At 37.9% G+C, this 20,811-nt stretch overlaps 2 protein-coding genes across 3 annotated transcripts in view; one reads left to right on the forward strand and one right to left on the reverse strand.

The window, feature by feature from the left end:
* Positions 1-5,356: 5,356 nt before the first annotated feature.
* LOC126375898 (SWI/SNF-related matrix-associated actin-dependent regulator of chromatin subfamily B member 1-A) lies at positions 5,357-13,706 on the reverse strand. 2 transcript variants are annotated; one of them, XM_050022986.1, is made up of 8 exons: positions 13,505-13,706; positions 13,008-13,198; positions 12,565-12,727; positions 12,090-12,237; positions 11,209-11,420; positions 10,478-10,654; positions 8,955-9,093; positions 5,357-6,360 (listed from the first exon to the last, which is right to left on the reverse strand). In XM_050022986.1, exons 1-8 carry the CDS (start codon positions 13,583-13,585, stop codon positions 6,269-6,271), a joined length of 1,203 nt encoding a protein of 400 aa, XP_049878943.1. In that variant the 5' UTR covers positions 13,586-13,706; the 3' UTR covers positions 5,357-6,268. The 2 variants fall into 2 exon arrangements, with proteins under 2 accessions (XP_049878943.1, XP_049878944.1); XM_050022987.1 differs by lacking the exon at positions 5,357-6,360 and having other exon boundaries at positions 6,707-9,093; positions 13,505-13,705.
* Positions 13,707-14,209: 503 nt separating this feature from the next.
* LOC126375909 (putative tricarboxylate transport protein, mitochondrial) overlaps positions 14,210-20,811 on the forward strand; it is a 31,977-nt gene continuing 25,375 nt past the window's right edge. The window contains exon 1 of the mRNA XM_050022999.1: positions 14,210-14,495. Coding sequence (XP_049878956.1) covers positions 14,300-14,495 — 196 coding nt within the window. The 5' untranslated portion in view covers positions 14,210-14,299. The remainder of the gene's footprint in view (positions 14,496-20,811) is intronic.

Genomic DNA, 20,811 nt, shown 5'->3' on the forward strand with positions numbered 1-20,811 from the left:
GTTCCCATCCCTACACCTCAGATCTCAACCGTCAGTCGCCGCACAACATTGGCCGTTACCACGCTTGCGCACAACGTGTTTATCAGCGCCAGCGTTCCAAACTTGAATTCTCGTACAACCGATAAATCTTGAGGGAGGCTTATTTGTGCGAGTCCTGTTAATGTCAAAGTGTCATATCTATAGTGTGTATAGGTATACGTAGATAACAATGCATAAACGCGCGCCATATTCCCAATAGGGGTAAACAGAGCTACTTCTTACCAGAAGTTGGTAGGCAGCGTTTGGTATTTGCTTCATGGTATTGGTCAAAGGTCTTGAGATAGATGACAGAGCACAAAACAGTCATCTGTGGGCAGTCATCCGCCTGCTATGTTTGAGTCCCATATAATACGGGGCGAGCCTATTGCCATTTTATTTATTTATCAGATATAGAAGTTACATTTTAAAGTTTTTCCTTAATCTACGATCTACAATAACCAATCCGTGTGCCCTCGGGCAAAGGCCTCCCCCATTTCTCTCCATTACTTTTTGTTACCCACGAATCTGGTCCAGGTCTGGTGTTTCCAGCCATTGACATTATTTCGTCGGCCCACGTTTTAAATGTGCCTATTGCCATTAACCGCGCACAAATCCTGGAAACAGTGATATCATAATTAAAGCACATAATAACGGATTCTTACCGCGTTTAAATGGGGATATGAGACTCCCGATATTTAAACGCGGTAAGAACCCGTTATTATGTGCTTTAATTATGATAATAACCGCGTAAACTTAAAACAGTGATATCGTCGAATTCGGTTATTAACAGCCTGAGCCAGGATTGGAACCCGAACAGGATTTAAGACACGCGTTCTCTGAACAGAGCTATCACGGATTCTTGTCTTATAAACCGAAATAGATGCAAAGGGTACTTCGGTGGCGGTCGATACGGGATTGATGGAGCGCTCTGCATACCTTAGCACGTCTAGGAATTGGATCACGCACGTTTGCAAGTTCACAGTTCACTCACTACCTTACCTATCACATCTCATCTCCCTAACGTCGTCCCGTTTTTCACAGAGTCCGCTTACCTAACCTTAAGAATTGACAGGTCCGGTTTTCTACAGAAGCGACTGCCTGTCTACCCTTCCAACCCGCGAAGGGAAAACCAGCCCAATACAAGTTACGTCACATACCTCCGAAAATGCATTTCTCGGGAATGTGGGTTTCCTCACGATGTTTTCCTTCACCGCTGAGCTCGTGGTAATCATTTATGATCCAAAAATAAATTCGGATAAAATTAGACAATCATTGGTTTAGGCCTGTGCTGGATTCGAACCTGCGACCTCAAAGTGAGAGGCAAGCGTTCTACCAACAAGTTACATTCAAATGTGATTCTTGTTAATAAATCGCAATAGACAAGATAGTTTCAATCTTTCTATCCGGGTAAATATTTATGTCTCAAACCAAAACTAACAGAGGGCAGCAATAACTGTCAGTACTATTCAGAGACGGAGGACAAGAGTCCTAATACGGCTTTGAAATAGACTACTCTGGGCGCCATCCCACTCGCGTCAGACAGAGTACTGCGGGGCAGAAGGCAAGAGGGTAAACACTGTCCTATTTTTCCCTAAAAAGTAGCATGGAGGATGCTACACCGAGCGTGGGTCTTAAATTTGTGATGTGATAATAATAATTACACAACAAAGTGTTTACTCGTACTAGACCTCGCTCATAAATAGCCTCATGCTACGCCTACGTTACACGTGCTACGACGTAGCAAACGTAGCGACGTAGTCAATTAAAAGATTGACAAAAATAAAATTACTGTTATTATGAATTTTGAGAAGATAGATGAGTGGTACGACGCGCTACTTGACTCTGTGACTCAAGGCCACAGGTTCGAAACAGGTCCAAGTCCGAGAATGATGGATACTAGAGAATTACTATGTATGTAGTGCGTAAGATACCGTACACAATACGTTATTTGACGAACTCAAATCGGATAAAAATCGCCACGCGAATGAATTCGCGGGTGGACATCTCGGCGGAAAATTCCACAGGATATCAACTCAGAATCATGGTTTAAATCATCCCTCAAAGTTTTCGTTACCATGTCACTAACACCCTGTATTCACATTATTATTTAACTGTTTTATTATTTAACTAATTTCTATAAATACCCGTGAAAAATATAATGATAAACTGACATTTAGCCTACGCAACAATAACGCTTGGCATTTCCAATCGTATATTAATTATACAACTCCAATTCTATATTCGGAATAAGAAATATTATGTTTATCATTTATTAATCTTTTGTTTTCAGTAGTTGCTTGAAGCACGTTTTCCAATAAGTTATTTTTCTGAATAAACTGCAGTAATCTGATACCTGACTTTGTTAAAAAAAATCGTATCTACTTCTCTTCTATCGTGTGGATTGTGAGGTGAATTACCAACCTCATCAACCCTCGTGTCAGGGTTATTATTGAGCCGCCAAAGGCCCCTGACATGGCTCATGTAACGACTACTTACTTACATCAGTATGTAGTAACCGGGGCCAACGGCTTAACGTGCCTTCCGAAGCACGGATCATCTTACTTTTTGGACGATCAAGTGATCAACCTGTAATGTCCTAACCAAACCAGGGACCACAAAGTGATTTTTGTGATATGTCCCCACCGGGATTCGAACCCGGGACCTCGGACCACGGAGGTTGTTCCCTACCCTATTATTAGCTGTTAAGTCAGTCAGATGGTGTTTAGTGCTCTTTTCACTAACACAGTTACTCACCACCTATCACACTCTAACCTATCACGTCGTGTCGCGGCATTATGCTGAGGGAGAACCTTTTTTTTATATTTTGGACGCCCTCCACAATATGAACATGACAATAATTCAATAATATAAAAAAAAACAAATTTTAACTCAATAATAACAATTTGAGGAAGAGCTCGGTGGCGCAGCGGTAAACGCGCTCGGTCTGCGATTGTTGAAGTTAAGCAACTTTCGCAAAGGCCGGTCATAGGATGGGTGACCACAAAAAAAAGTTTTTATCTCGAGCTCCTCCGTGCTTCGGAAGGCACGTTAAGCCGTTGCGCGTTGGTCCCGGGTGCATTAGCAGTCGTTAATAACCATCAATCCGCACTGGGTTTAAGGCCCGATCTCCCTATCCATCCATAGGGAAGGCCCGTGCCCCAGCAGTGGGGACGTTAATGGGCTGATGATGATGATGATAATAATCTGTGGTAATTAGAAGGGTAAGGTGTCGGAAGAGCGTGTAAATAAACGAATAAAACAATCACCCTCTAGATAAGATATTTATTTCATAATAAAGAAAACATTTCAGCCGTAATACCAAACGATATGTACATATCGTTGCACTTATACTAGTCTAGAGAAACGCATTTCCTCGAACACTGTCATTTTATCCACGGTATAAGAACACTAGGTATGCTCAATCCTATGACAAGCCGCCATTGCTAGCCCATTGATGACGTAAGTGTTACCAACATTCCAATTCAATTGGTATCTCCAACATTTCAAGGACGTAAATTTTATTATAGAAAATTAAGGGAATTACTGACTAATGTATTTAAATAATAATCGTCATCATCAATTAAAGAGCCACGCTCTTGTCGGTGTAGCATTTTCCATTCCAGTCTATCAAATGGCAATTCCTTGACTTCCCTATAAGACACGACGTTAACCTTTTCTTTAATCTGTTTCATGGAAGCTCTTCTTGGTCTTCCCCTCCCTCTCTTTCCTTCTAGCTTTCCTTCTATAATTACTATTATTTGTCACATATACAAGAATCATTAAAACTGTACGTAAATCTTTTACTAAAAATACAAAATTTCCTTGCAAAGCAAATTAAAAATATTGGACGTTGGTATTTTTTTTTTACGAAATGGCAACATAGTCTGGGAAAATGTCAGCTGGGTTAACCTTGAAATGCTAGCTGTCAGTTTAAAGCATACCTGAGGGCTTAGCACCGTAAGCGCACCTCTTTCTCGCCTCGACATACGTCACCCGTCACTCTCTCACAGTACTGCACAGAAAGAGATAGATGATCTCTGTCGCGACGAGGAGTCGCGTGCTTACGGTGCTAAGCCCGCTGGTTTTCTTATACCATGATTTTATCGTTTCTTTTTTTTTGTGATTGTATCATTGACTAAAAGCAGATGAGTTGGGTTTATATGGCATGGAGGACGCTACTCCCAGCGAAGTCAGTCCTTTCTTTGAAGTAGTCATTCAGTCTGACTGTCCTCATCTAGAGGTATATATCGATTTGACGATATAACTATGTCGTTTTGTCGATTGGTGCTAACATGTGAACCCAAATAAGTCATGTCGTTATGTCAAAATACGAACAAAATCACATATATCATTACCGTAAACGTAAAAATATCCTAGAATCTATTGTGTTTTTGTAAATAGTTGGAACTCACATAAATCGACAATTTAAATAAGTTCTAACTGGATCAACGATTCTAGGAAATTCCGGTGTTCGAAGAACTACTCAGCCATCGAAAATGATAAGGCTTTAAAAAACACGTACTATACACTAATAGTACTATTAAAAAAAACTTAATCTAATAATCTGAAACAGAGATTTTCACATTCTTCCCAAATCACTTGTGCTTCAGTAATAGGATCTGTACCGATGCCGTTTCTAGCGAACGAAACTTAATTTAATTTTAATCTCAGAGCATTAAAAATATTGTCATCCTTCTTTTATGATAAGTGCAAGAATGAGACAGAGATATGTTTAGAAATGTCTAATTAATTTAAAATTAACTTTGAGACTTTTTTTATGTTGTCTTTGCGCGTAAATTGTGCACGTCCTATTTTTTTTTTTTGTTCTAGAGCTAAATATGGGTCAGCGGATGACAACTATATAGTATAACGTAATATAGTACAACTATATAGAAATATGGTAAAGGCTGTATGGCCCTTAGATCTGTGCCTGGCTCAGTTAAGGCGAATTAAAACAACGACGTCCAGCATCTTGCAAGAGGACAATAAATAATCATTATCACGTAACTATTTTCGTCTTGTTACATCATTCGAGAGGTCATGTATTTTCTCCATTACTGAATTGAATTATAATACAATTAAAATGTACCCGAGCAATGAAAAAATAGGTAATCATCCCGTTGAATTTATACAGCGCCAATTGTACTGAAATGTACCTCTTTTAAAAGCCATTAATCAAGAATTGAATTACCATGCCAGTAATAAAAAAATACATTGTCACAAGTTTAAAAATGGAATTCACAATCTTACATCTAGTATTTGAATGTATCATGTTGTCGAAATATTTGAATAGAGAACTGGAAATGCGACAGGAATGTTTCAGGAATACTTTTTATGACCTGGCCTGAGTCAAGGCAGTAGCCCTAATGTCTACGATAACAATCTCATTATCTGAAGAACCTCTAAGAAAACAAAACACGAGGTAAGAAAACCAGGTAAGCTCAATCCTATGATAAGCCGCCATTGCTAGCCCTTTGATGACGTAAGTGTTACCACTGTTTTACCATTAAATTGGTATCTCCAACATTCCAAGGACATAAATTTTATTATTGAATATTAAGTGAATTACTGTGTAATGTATTTAATTACTATTGTCACATATTAAAAAGCACTAAAACTATAACTCTTTTACTAAAAGTTCAAACTTTCCTTGTGAAGTAAATATACAAATTTTGGTCACGGGTAATTTATTTTTTATGAAATGGCAACGCAGGGTGTTGTGACGTCAGCCCAGAGGCTAACCTTGTAATGTTATCTGTCACTTTTGAGCATACCTGGTTTTCTTATACCATGTAATAGCGGTTCTAACTAATGCCAAATCTCACTCTAAGCAATGTTTCCTAATAGATACGACAGATTCAATATTCAAAATCTTTAAGAGAGTAGGTTTTTAGATAATGTTAAGACTAAAGAAAGAATATACTGTCAAGGGAGCTAAATAATCCTTCCTAACGTAGTACAACTTACTGAGACATGTCTAGAAACCTGTTAAGAAAATCTACTTATGAATTAGTTTTCATAATATTAAGTTGTAATATTTAAAAAGTTTACTAATTTACAGAATTTTGGAAGCGACTATTCTAGGATAATATAATTTTTAAACATGGCAACTATTTATTATCTAAACTCACAATGTTACCAGATATTAAAACCGCGTTTTTTCGTAGAAACCGATGTCCGCCATTTTACAAATGGCGCCCTCTTGACAGTAAAATCTCCTGTAATCGTCGGTGTTGCCAGCAGTGGGTGATTAAATCTTTTTCCTCCTTTTTTCCGGGGTGGTGGCGAATAAGGCTTCGTCTGCTCTGATGAGGCGGTTCACCGCGCGGCCCAACGACACATCTGTTACCAGAAAACATTACGTCACCGTCCGTTGATCTGTCGGTTTTCCGTTCAGAATATGGCAACACTAACTTAGACTAAAAGCGAGACTAGATGCAAAGAAGCAAAAAAAAATAAAAAAAAATAAGTATTCTGATATAAAATTAACATGATTATCGAGTAGGTACTGAAAATATTTACAATATGAATTTTTGCTAACTTTATCAATAGTCCAAACTACATAGTATTGCCATATTCCAAAAGTAGAATGATGGTGGTAAGCAGATTGTGTCATTTTAATCACCCATTGCGAGCCAAATGTTAGAAATGATGATCCAAGATGGTTGTCAAAATGAAAATACCCAAAAATTTTGGAAAAATCTCTTTAATGTGATAGAAATTTAACAGTCCACTTACTTTTTAAAATGCTAGTAAATCTTACACGAAAAATGATTTAAAGCAGTGTTTTTTTTTTGGCAGTAAGCGGCCATTTTGTTTCTCAGACTAGATATTTTTCGTGCAGGTTTTACTAATAAACTTTTAACATAAATAAAGATTTATTTGAAGTCGAGTTGTACTTGTCAAAGGCGTCTTAGGAATACTTTATTATACAACATTTGCTATAATGATAAGTTATAATATTAAATAATTGTGATTTAAATTGTAAATTGTATTAAACATCTTAAAATTGTTACTCAAACTCATAATAATTTAAAATAAAAAAGGAAACAAGTTAAAAACGATGTAGGAAAACTTAATAGTCATTTACATAGTCAGTCATACGAAAATAAATTAATACTCTCAAAAATCATAATGAACATTTAGGTTTCTGTCTAACCTGTAAGGTATAGACCGTTAAGATAGCCTGCCATATTAGCTTCTTAAGTACACATTTAACTAATTAAAATAATATTGCCATTGTATTAAATTAAAATACTAAAAAGAAACTAATACCAAAGCCCAACATACCAAAGCCTAAAATTATGTGCTTTTCATGCATTTTGTAGCATTTATATTTGTTACAGACAATCCCTTTTATTTGCTAAAATCATGGTAACATAAAATAAGTCTGATAACTAAAGCAATATTGCAAATTGACATTTGCGCATATAAAACTAAGTGCGCCATGCACATATATGTCAAATTGCAATATTGCTTTCTTACATGAATTGCTTTCCTTGCCTTTTTAACCGCCCTTTTCTTAATTTTTATCATACCAGCTGAGGGCTTCAACATCAAATGCTGCAAATTGTCTTGCACTACTGAGCCGCCTTACCGTGTAAGTGTGAGCGAGATAGATAGTCCGTGCGCGCTCCCCGTCACTCCTGCCAGCCGCTAGGCTTACGGCCATTTAGACTAAAGTAAGACCCAGAGGGGGTGTAGTAAAGCTAAGCGCCCGATACGATTTGGTGCGGGGCGGAAGTTACCGTGCTATACGCCGTATTATTCAATATTCTTAAGTCTATGCTTGTGGATGACAATTGTCTCTGCCCATCCCGATAAGAACTTATGTATCTACTCTTCAAATACCTACCTTATTTTATTATACCATGAGTTCAATATGTAACAACATAGAGCATGAGAACATTACTCTTAATTTCAGATAAACAACTTCTGAGAAACGATACAAAATAGTTTTTAATTATTTGGTCTTGTTTAAAGTTTCAGTCTTATATCTTTGAATGTGAACTTAATATCGAGTAGTTTTTTTAAACACTTCAGCTTATAATTCGAGTTGATTAATTTAATTTGCTTGTTTTCCAATCGACCTACATACGATTAATATTTATAATTATAGGTAGTATACTGCTAGCCTGATAGGCATAGCATAATGATATTACAGTTTCGTATCGTCTCTCTCGTGTATAACCATAGAGCACGAAACTTATCACGCCCGGCCGCTACTAGAACCGACACTAATGGACTGATTGACTGGTACTGTCACTTCCGTTTATAATATCAATTTAAGGACTGATGCCAGACACACCGCGATAGCCACGCGGGATACGATAAATGAATGGGACAACTCTATATTGGCCATGGCGCGGTTACAAAAGTAATTATATTGATTAATTTATGGCTTCTCGCGCGATATGCAGCATGCTACGACCATAGTTATCTTCTAGAGGCTCGTGGCTCTGCTCCTCCTGTTAGGTTATCTATCTATTAGACTATTAGATTCTATAAATGAATGAAGTTAATGTTTACGCAGATTTGAGGGTAATTTGACAACGGTTGAGCCCCGCAACTATACGCCTTTTATTCGAATTTCGATACCTCGATGAGGTGTAGAGTGCTTAGTTCATCTTGCGATGGATGTATCTCTGACTACTCCGTGAGCTTATATTATGGTTTATTGGTTTGTTTAAATCACATTATTATGTTGGGATTGTTTAAGGTTCGCTGAAACGGGAATCGAATTATTTTATTGTTGCACATTTTTTTTATAATTTTCGACTCAATCTAAAAACCGTTCAGAAACAAGTAAACTTGAAACTATGTAGTTGTGTTCGATACCCGTCAAACGTGTCATTATTAAAGCCGCCTCTAACACTGGCCGAGCGTAATTACGTTCCGTGCTCTATGTCCTCTGTATAACCGTGAAGTTTACCAACCGGGCGTGGTGTTGGCGAGGCGGCGCATGCGGCGCGTGTTGCGGTCCTGATCGCGGATCTTCTTCTCCATTTCGGCGTCGGTCAGCGTCTCCAGGAACGGCGCCCATTGCTCGGCGTCCGACGACTGGCGGTAGGGAGTCTGGAATAGAGGGGGGGAGTGAGAAATTGTTAAAAGATACGTGTATAAACTGCGCCTATAGCACAGGGCGGACACTCCTTACAGTCGACTCGAGTTGCTCTTTTACTCGCGCTTACAGTGTGCTAGTGACATTGTAACGGATCCTGAGGGGGATGATTCAGACCACGGTCCTGAGTTAATATCAAGTGGATATTTCCGTCGCAAAATAGATTTGTGTGTTTCTAGGGTTCCAAACCTCAATAGGTAAAACGGAACCCTTATAGGATCACTTTGATCTGTCCATCTGACCTTTTTTTTTTAATTATTTTCAATTCTATATTTTAGCGATGGAAAATTTCTCTTCGAACGTCGTTCTCTTTGTCATGTACCTAATTCCTAATTAAAACCTTAAATCAGTCAAAAAGTAAAATGAGATAATATTTTTGTTCATTTTAGTCTGGGTTTTATTTCTAGATCAGCATTTTATAATTTATCTTTTGACGCAGTCAATACCCAATTAGGATTTTCACCAAGGTATAGGTTCCGGCAAACTTCTTGAGCATCGACCTTGACTGCGCACAACCGAATTTTAGATCTCTTTGGTGGTGCGGTACGGGGCGCGGGGGCGGGTGAGTCCCGCATCGACCGGCTATTGGTAGATCAGTCGATACTTCCCCCGCGCACTCTGTCTTCGTCCCTTTGACTCCCGAATACACTTGCGTGCAGTGAAACTGTCACGTTTTTGTTATTGCTCTTTTGTTCGTTTTTTTTTGTTATTACTCATTTGTTTAAGTTTAAGAATTAGTTACTAGCACGAGGTCTATGTCTACAGATCCAAAACCTAGCACTAGCTCTGGTATTGCTGGTTTCAACCTCATGGAAGGAATATCATACTTACGTGACGATTAGTTTTTTATTAAATATAATAATATAATATAAGTTTTAATAAACTATAATAATATAAGTTTAGTTTTATTTACATAATTACTAATATAATAATTGTTTTTTTTAATGAAGTTAAGAAAATAATCAAAAGTTCATTTTTTTTGCACGGAAGTGTACGTGCGCGAACTTTCCCCCACTACGACACTCGATGCTCAAGAAGTTTGCCGGGAGTTATACGCAGGTTATTCCTTGTAGGAGAACTTAGCCACAGGTACATCCATCGTAAGATCGAATTCGGAAGAATAAATATAAATAATACCACATAATATAATATAGAACGGTATCTTTCCGCCCCGTACCAATTCGTATTGGCCGAACTTCACCCCATACAAGTCTTAATTTAGTTCTAAATGGCCACAAGCCACTCGCACTTTCGCGTTTCGCTGTGAGGTGTCCAGGGTGTGTCAGTTAGCTTTTGTCTTATCCTGAGCCTGTCAAGTTTATAAAGATATTTATTTACCTCTATAATAGGCAACGGCGCCTCACTGAAAGCGTAGGTCCGCTGGTGCCAGCCCAGTTGCCCGCGCACACTGTACGCTATGCCGGTCACGAACTCGCCGCCCAGGCCTAGTTCGGCACACAGCTTCATAGCAAATTGTTCTGGGTTGTTTTCTTTCTCTGACATGTCCCACTCAACCTGGAATAACATAGCTTATCAGTAAATATTATAAACTTAAACAGCCTATATACGTCCCACTGCTGGGCACAGGCCTCCCCTCAATCAACTGGAGGGGGCAAGGAGCATACTCCACCACGCTGCTCCACTGCGGGTTGGTGTACGTGTTTTTTTACGGTTAGTAGCCAGAACCAAGGGCGTGACGCACTCTCCGATGCACGGAATCATCTTAGTTTTTCGGTCAGTCAGGTGATTCAAGGCTGCAAAGTCCTTACCAAACAAAGGACAGTCCAGTGTGGAGACTGTTCTGTGGTGACCCAGGTCGTTAGACATCCGATAGATGTGACCTGCCCAATTCCACTTCAACTTCACGCCTGGGAGGACTAAGTCCGCCATTTGAGTCTGCACTTTGAGTAGAGACAGACGCAGGCGTGGCAGACCAAAGCGAAGATGGCGCGACGACTTGGATGTTTTCCTGGAAGGCTGGCTGAATGAAGCACTGGAGAGAATCCTTAGAGAAATGGAGGGAGGTCTTTGCCTAGCAGTGCGACACCTCAGGCTAGATAAGAATGTACCTGATCAACAAGAGAAGTATTCCCAACATGTATATTGAGCTTGATGACAACTCTCTGGTCAGACTGCTCCTCCAGTATGGCCGGTGGCTCACTCGGGAATGCCTCTATCTGCTGTCTGATGGACGATGCTATGGCCGGTATGAATGTGCTTGTGTTCAATTCTAGGTCATCACAGAGCACCTCGGCAAACTGTTCCGGTGTTATTATTGACTCTGCAATGTAAGAATGAATGTTAATACAAATTGTAGCTACATCAGATAAGACATCTGAAAAGATGGAATATACTTTCCCTGGATGAGAGACTAAAAAATAATATAGTATCAAATTCCGGTATACATAGGCTTGAGGATAGCAGTTACTGGACTGCACCTCTAAATAAAGAAATACAACCATAAACCATCTGATAAAGACTTTGAAGTTGATGGCAGATCACAGTGCAGTGAAAAAAATGTAAGTATAAAGGTCATTTTCAGAAAAAAGGATAAATTTGAATATATAATTTTCATTCAGGAGCCATGCTCTTGTTGATGTAGCATTAAAGGCCAATTCTTTGACTTCCTTATAATATAAGGCACAACATTCTCTTTAATTTGTACCATGTAAGCTCTTCATGAGATACTATATAGGATATTTCCTCATAAGCACATTGTCCATGTATTAATTTCTTACTGGACAAATATGTGTTCTGAATCTTTGTATCTTCTTCAAATCTGCACAAACTTGTGCAAAAGGTACCGGGGATTAGCCGGTGTTCGGCACTCCCCGTTTGCAAGCAAGCCAGTTACACACAGGAGCACAGTGAGTTCTTCGAGTGGTTTGAATGAATGAGTGTTTCTTCTCAGTATGTGATATGTATTTATGGAAACCAGTATGTCCCTCACCATTCTTATTCCATGTGAATGTGTCCCTGAGCTTCTGTCCTTCAATCTCCATGTCCAGGCGGATGGGCACCAGAATCTGCTTCTGAGAGGAGTTCTCCAGCATGGCTGTCATGTCTGTGTCGTCAAAGCACAGCGGGAATGTTCGCACCTGTGGAGAGTTGTTATTTTTAGAACACTGATGAAACTGTGTTCATAATAATGTAATGAAGTATGATACAATTAACTTACATCCCTTTGTTAGACTTAATTAACTTGAGATATAAAAAGAACTAATGGTAAGAGACTACATTGAGTAAGTGTATGGTAGGGTAATTCGGATGGAAACCATTGTATAGGATAGGGTCTCCGTGAGCTGGCCATCTGGAATTTATCTGGATAATAATTAAATCATGGTGGAATTTATATAAAGCTATATTAAAAGATAGAGTCTGCTCACCTTATTAGATTATAGATGTTACTTTAAGTATAACCTTACCTTCTTATTATGCACCCTAGTCCTGCTAATGGGCGTGGCTTGAGGCACAGCGTCCAGGTGTGAGGAGTTGGGCATGACAGGCATCCAGGCGGGGTTGTGAGGCTTCTTGCTCTTGCTCTCCCTTGGTGTTGCCAGTTCTTGACTGACTGCTGCTGCTTTGTATCTGGAAGAAAATTAGATAGTTTTTTTTATTTCAACATGCGTTTCGTCGACTGACCTATGACTTAGTATTACTAGAAATATTGTTGCCTGAAATAGTTACTTTATTCATCTGCTATCATTTATGTATAACCACATGTTTTAGTAAGTTTGAGGCCAGACAGCATTTCTTTGGTCTAACAAAAAGCTTGATTAGATGTGATGTACTGACTACCCAAATTGGGATATAGTCGTGAGCTTATGTACTGTAATGTTTTAGTCTCGAAAGGACCTAATTCACTTACTTTTCATCATTTCCTTCAATGATATCCTCGACTTCGGAAGCCTTGAGCAAAGACACTGAGCTGGACAACACATGAGCACCAAGTCCATTGTCAACCAAGCGTTTCCTTTCCTCGTTGGTCAAAGTCCTCCTGACCATGCCAGGGTACTTCTTGTAAAGAGACCCACGGAATAACCGTAGGTAGTTGCCGACCTTAAAACAGACACACGCTTTAAGGTGACAGAAACAATTCTTTCAGCAAACTTCCACAGTTTAAGAAGAGTATTAAAATAAAGCATTAATAATACAAAATAGTATAATTATATAGTTTATAATTCCAACATAGTTGTTGATGACGAAGTCAAATTGTTCTACCAAAACGTTTCGAATGTTTATTTTTATCACTCTCTAAAATCTAGACCTATTTTGAATTACAGGTCAGTTACTTGAACAACCAAGCAGGACATGCAATAACAAATTAAAGGCGACAGTTAAGAAAAACAAATAAAAATTCATTACCTCTGAACCGACACAATAAAACTCTCCACCTTCTTCAATTTGGAAACTAATCGGCTTATCGCCGTACGTTCTTAATGCCATTGTACTGTATTTTATCCCCTTACAATAAAAATTAACAATTATCTACTATTTTTCTTTAAAAACCCATAAAATTACAGAATATACCTCATGATACAAACACCGAATGACCGAATGTTCTGTCAAAATGGCGGCGTCGTCAATGAATGAATGATTTTTTTTTCTTTTGCCCATTTGTGGGTCAGGCTAAGATCATAAGACCATGCTGCCTAGTCTTCAGTACATTTCCCAAACATTTCCTTTGCGGTTATGAATGAATGAGTGATCAAACGACTTGACAACGACTTGAAATTGATGTGTTACCAGTACTAAAAAAATAATTTTTAAAACCAGGCCAAAATTAAAAAATGTAGTCAATTTTCACACATCCTTCATTTTTGCTTCATGTCAATGTCAACTTCATGTATATGTCAATTATTTTATTCTAATTATTTATATAGAATTCCCGGCATATTTATTTTATCCATCACCTTTCTGATCCTTTTCCAAATTCCGTTCCTTCTTTTTCCTACTAATCCGTTTCCCTAACTTTGTTTGTGGCAAATGCGCAAGCCGCGCGAAGCCAAAATCTAAGATAAAAAAAAACTTCATGTACATTCATTCATGATTCATTCCAATCATTCCATCAATCAAATCAATCAGTTGAGTTTTGTCACCGGAAGGGTGGGTACGCCGCAGTCGTTGTTTAATTTTTTAAGTGTTTAAAAATTTTAAAACATGTCCTCGAGACCAGGAACATTCAAAAATCCATTCTCAAGACCATGGATGACAGAAACTGGAGCAGCGGCTGCGGCTGGACCAGGGGCAGTGGGCCTGAAAGGAGTTGTTGCCGGCGGTATAACTGGTGGCATTGAAATTTGTATTACATTCCCCACAGAATACGTGAAAACACAACTCCAACTAGACGAAAAAGGTTAGTATAAAACACCTTTTCAGTTTTATAAATAGTTTCATTCAAAAATTGAAGTAGCGAATTGAAGGTTTTTATTAGTAAACACGATCGACCTATTTCCATTTCTGCTAAAAATACTCGTTATTTACGTCACACTGGTGTCTGATGATGGTCATTTATTTCATTAATCAGTTTGTATTTGATATGGTTTCGTGAGCGCGGAGGGGATTCCAATTAGAGTCAAGTTACCTCGTAGAGGTTACATACTTGCATATGTATTTTACAAGTATTCAAGTACGTCGATATTAGCACATTGAACATAATCCGCGGAACTTCATAGTGGACTTTGTCCGACAAAACGATCGATTTGCGGTAAACAAACTTCTAATAATTATATTCAAGGCCTGCCATAAACAGATTCTTATTGGTTTAAAAACTACGAATTCAAATAAGTAGGAAAACCAACGTCGTTAACTAATGGGCATGACTCTACAATTTCCTTTTAATTCTTAAAATATGCTGCAGTAGACATTTATTTTATAAGTGAAGTAAGAACCTATTCAATAATTCAAATAGTGATGATACTTGGTTAGGGGAGCTTAAGCTGGATATACATATTATGATCCACACAGGATATTTTATTTTTGTCTGCCATATGCAATAATAACCCTATTATTTTACACTATGCCCACTATCTAACATAAATCCATACTATGAATGAAATATTTAATTAGTAGGTAGGAATATTAACTACCTATATGAATCATACTTTAATAAATAATCATTTGAAACAATCCATTCAAATAATTCAATGCAATCTTACAACTAGATTATAAGTTTATAATCAACATGGTCCAACTCTACAATTTAGCTAGGTCTCAAGAATAGATGAAATAGGTATAGGTATATTTGGAGTTGGATTTTTGAGTCCTTAAGGCTAGAGTGAATAGGCATTTGCTAGGTAAGTCCACCCTAGACCACATTGTCACTTAACATCAGGTGAGGTTGTGGTAAAAAAAAACGTAACAGTCATTTTCGAATATTCTTTTTAATGGGACTAGATAAAACAGATACTTAAATACCTATATAAGTATTTGTAAAGTATTCATGCCTATACACCTATTAGCTATTGTTTTTTTTATTATAAAAATAATATTACCAATTGCCGTCAAATAAAGTCATAATTCTGTTGACACATGTACTGTATCAGCAAGATAAGCCACTTCAACCATTAAAGTATTTGATAATCATTGATCCAGGATTGGGATAAAAATGGTATCCTTATCTGTTTATATTTTTGTGATATTTCTTGCATAATCATGTCCTAAATTCGATTTAGAATAAGCATACCTACTTATCTGAAACTATTTAAATTGTTCTTGCTTAGTTCGGCTACTCTATGACTAAGGGTAATAAAAAAATGAAATTCCCTAGTAGGTAGGTACTGCAGTACTTAGAGCATGGTGAAATGTGGGTACTTAGTTCATCTTGCAATAGATGTACCGCTGACTACCCCAATACAGTAGTGAGCTTATGTTACGCAGTATTTTTTTCTAGTTCTCCACTTAAGTAGATTAATGCCTAAATAAAACTAAATGCATAGCAGTGATTATTTTCAAAAAATCGTATCTAATTTTACATTATTTTCATTGCCTTTTGCAAAATGCCTTATAAAAAAATATATTTTTACCACTAGGTAAAAAATATATATTATGGTATACTGTATACTGGAAAGGCAAAATTACATAAGCGCCAAAATATCCTAAAATAGTAGTCCATGTTATGATATCTATTGTTCTACACATTGAAATTGAAAAAACAATGTAATTTTACGTTAACGTTTATTGAAATGGCATTTTGGCGCTTACGTAATTTCGCCTTTTCAGTGACGATATTAAATACAACTACCTATCAATAAGTACACACACACACAGTTGGCTCGACCATTATAGACGGCGATACGGGTCACTACCAATCACGTTTGTTGGTCTAACAGAAAGCTTGGTGAGGTGTGGGTACTTAGTTCATCTTGCGGTAGTAGTCAGAGGTACATACTTCTGACTACGCCAATTGGAATATAGTCGAGATCTTTTATTATTAACAAGTACAGTCCGACAAAACACCTAATGATATCTAAGGCTATTGACCTTAGATTGTGTAAAGCAAACCAACTTGACACAGAAATGTAGTTCAATGTCACCTTACAGGTAACATTCTTGTACTTTACGTAGGTACCTATCTACATGCTGGTATTATATGTTCATGGTTAATGTAATACATTGAGAACGAATCTAAAGAGTAGATGATCCAAAAATCAAACTCATTTTACTTTTCGACTTATTTTTGTATTTATGAATTAAGTAACAATGGGTATAACTCCCGGCAAACTTCTTGAGCATCGAGTGTCGTAGTGGGGGAAAGTTCGCGCACGTATACTTCCGTGCAAAAAAAATGAACTTTTGATTATTTTCTTAACTTCATTAAAAAAAAAACAATTATTAAGTATATTATTTAATTATGTAAATAAAACTAAACTTATCTATTATTATTATAGTTTATTAAAACTTATATTATATTATTATACTTAAATACTTAATAAAAAACTAATCGTCATGATATTCCTTCCATGAGATTGAAACCAGCAATACCAGAGCTAGTGCTAGGTTTTGGATCTGTAGACATAGACCTCGTGCTAGTAACTAATTCTTAAACTTAAAAAAATGAGCAATAACAAAAAAAATCTAATAAAAGAGCAATAACAAAAACGTGACAGTTTCACTGCACGCAAGTGTATTCGGGAGTCAAAGGGACGAAGACAGAGTGCGCGGGGGAAGTTTCGACTGATCTACCAATAGCCGGTCGATGCGGTATTCACCCGCCCCGTACCGCACCACCAAAGAGATCTAAAATTCGGTTGTGCGCAGTCAAGGTCGATGCTCAAGAAGTTTGCCGGGATCTATACGACGTTGACCACTTTTATTTATGACGTCACAGGACAGTATTTCGTTTTGACGTTTTGTAAAAAGTACATATCTCATTTGATTAGGTTGTCAAGTAGCCTATTAATTAATAATAATTATCATTAATAATTACTCATTAATTATTATTATAATTTGTATGTCGTTTCCATATCTCGGGCCTATGGAGTCCCGGACTTTTGGAAGGCGTGCGTGGGGCCGAAGCCAACACGTAGAGGCCCCTTAAGACAGTTTAATCTAAATGTGGTGTGACACCAACCGGCGATTATCCCTGTATGCATGGGAGTGCACCCAAAGACAATCCCTTATTATTATTAATTAATTAACTATTAATTATTAATTAATAATCTTCATTTACCGTAAATATATTCTTGCTTGAGTCATGAACTAATTACGATCGCGTTTCCAACGATCCACATTCATTAGTTTTTCCCGAATTATTTACCTATATTATTTAAATATTTATTCTTATCGGAATCCGCTTCCAGTCATTGGACAGTTTCCAAATAGAAAGCAAAAAATCGTAGCTAAAATAACACGTATTGCGTGGGCTAGCGTAAGAACGGTTTGTTGAGTACCAAAGGTTAAAGTTTTTTACTAATGATTTATTTATATTGCACATCATAAATAACTTCTTTTTCGACACCTGAAACTACAAAATAGGCTACTTAATAAACTAGTCAAATGAGATTCTTTTAACGAAAGTTTTCTTTAGAGTTAGTATAGAAATACTGTCCTGTGACGTCATCAAGAAATGCGGTCAAACGTCGAACTCATTGTTACTTAATTCATAAATAAAATTCGAAAAGTAAAAATAGATTTTTGACATCTTTACCTATTTCTAGATTAGCATTTTATAATTTATCTTTGACCCACTCAAATATTATATTCTGGGTCTTTAGCCGTTTCGGACCGCGGTGCGAATACTATGTGACATGCGAAACAAATAAATCAGCAGGGTCTGCATGACAACCGCGTCGCGAATTATATCGAGGGCTTCGACCATTAAACGTAGCGAATGCTATCTACGCAGATAGACGTCGAACGGCTATTGGTCGATGCCCTCGATATAAGGCGCGGTTGCCGTGACGCGAGGGCAGGATAGTCACAGTTCTATAGTGGGGTAGTATTATTTGGAGAAGTCGTGACTAGGGTTTGCTCCCGGGAATTCTCGGTACTGAAAATACCGAGAATTCCCGGGAAATGCAAAAATCTTTAGTACCGGGAAATCTAAACTATGTCCCGGTAATTCCCGGTACTGTACAAACACTTATACTGCCACGAAATTTTAATTTTTAAAACCACGCGTGAGGCGCGCTAACGCACGCAACCAAGATAGAAGTACGTGCACGAGTCGTACGTACTCTAGAGTAATCGGTAATATTTGGCAGTTTTCGGTTAGCTCGCTGGCATCTTCTGGCCGCTCGGCCCGTTCCGCCATGCCAGTGCCGCCCCAATCTTGGTACAGCAACGATGTAATGAGTGTTTTGTTTAAAAGTAATAGACTGGTGAGTACTTTAATATACCCTTGTTTATTTATCGTGAACTAGGTAGTTTGTTTATATTGTAGGTTATATTTTGTGCATAATACGAGGGTTGTTCCGGAAATTGTTAGCCACACCTTAAATATAATCTCTTTTTTCCTGAAACTATTTTGAATTAACGGCAAATTTCAACACTAATCTCCTTGCTGAAAATCATTGGCCACTAAGAAGTCGTTATTTTTTTAAACATTTTTTTAAATTGGCTGTCATGCTTCTTTTGTTTACAACAATGGGCGTCTTGCGGGAAGCTTTTCGTGCTATGATTTTGTACGATTATAAACGAGTGATTAGAAACGACTGCTTTCGGGGAGTCTGCCCCTGCGTTAGCAACGATTACTTATTGGTATCGTGAATTTAAACGTGGTCAAGAGAGCTTGAACGATGACCCCAGACCCGGCCGACCATCAACTGCAGTAACTCATGAAAACGTTATTCGAGTAGAGTGGCTAAACCAGGAAAATAGAAATATTACACATAGAGAGATTCGGGCTGAACTGAAGATCGGATACCGGGCAGTTTCCACCATCTTGCATGAACACTTGAAAGTCAGGAAGGTTGCTAAGTCAGGAATACCTCATTCTCTCACCGATGAGCAAAAGTCCCGACGTGTAGATTGGTGCAAATTTATGCTGGAAAAATTCGAAGGAGGAACTTCGCAAAACGTTTCCTATATTCTTACATCTGACGAATCTTGGATCTAGTGGTACGATCCTCTCACAAAGCAGCAATCCACGCAATGGGTGTTTGAAGAGGACGAGTTGCCTACGAAAGTGGTTCGCGGTCGGAGCGTGAATAAAAAAATGATAGCGGCTTTTTTTCGAAGCAGTGGACCAGTTGCTGTTATTCCACTAGAAGATCGTAGAACAGTTACAATTGAATGGTATTGCAACGTTTGTCTGCCACAGGCTTTCGAGGAGTTGAATAATGAACGCCCAAGTACCGGCGTCCGTGGTATTCTATTTCACCAGGACAATGCGCCCGCTCACACAGCTGCAAGAACTGTTGACTATTTGTCAACTTGGGGGGTACAAATGTTACCACATCCTCCGTACAGTCCCGACCTAGTTCCGTGCGATTTTTTTTTTATGTCCTACGGTGAAAAAAATGCTTCGTGGGCGAAGATTCGAAACAGCAGACGAAGCCGTGGAAGAATTTTGACAGCAATTTTTCGACCTTCCGCAAGATGCGTTTTTCAAATGTTTTGAAAGCTGGTTTAGCCGAATGCACAAGTGTATAGGGGATGGAGGGGAATATTTTGAAAAAATATAAATATTTCTTTAACATATCTTGGCTAATTTTTATTTTACTAAAAATTTTCGGAACAACCCTCGTAAATAACCTTATGCTTTGAATCATTCAATAAAATAAACACAGTGTGTTCACGGCCAGTTTCCTTTGGCTTTTGCATTGTTTCTTGTTATTTTTTAATGTAGAAGTAATGTGTGCGTGATCTCAATTACCAAATTTAAAGCTAAGTATATTTAGTATTTACTAGTAAGTATATTTAGTAGTAAGTTGATTAAATATTTTAAAAAGCGTTTTGGTGTTTAATTTCGTCATACTCATAAAATAATTACGAATTTAATTTTTTTTCAGTAGGTACCGAAGTTTCGAAACTTCCCGGTAATTCCCGGTACTGGATAGGCTCCAGTACCGGGAATTCGAAAATCCAGTTCAGTTCCGGTACTGCAAACCCTAGTCGTGACTTACATCGTAGTGTCACGGGTTCGAATCCCGGCTCGGGTTCTAAAATACTTATAAGTTACATATTATGTAACAGCTAGTTACATAGTGGTGCTATTTCCTGTAAATACC

This window comes from Pectinophora gossypiella, chromosome 20 (assembly GCF_024362695.1).
Source record: "Pectinophora gossypiella chromosome 20, ilPecGoss1.1, whole genome shotgun sequence".
NCBI lineage: Eukaryota > Metazoa > Arthropoda > Insecta > Lepidoptera > Gelechiidae > Pectinophora > Pectinophora gossypiella.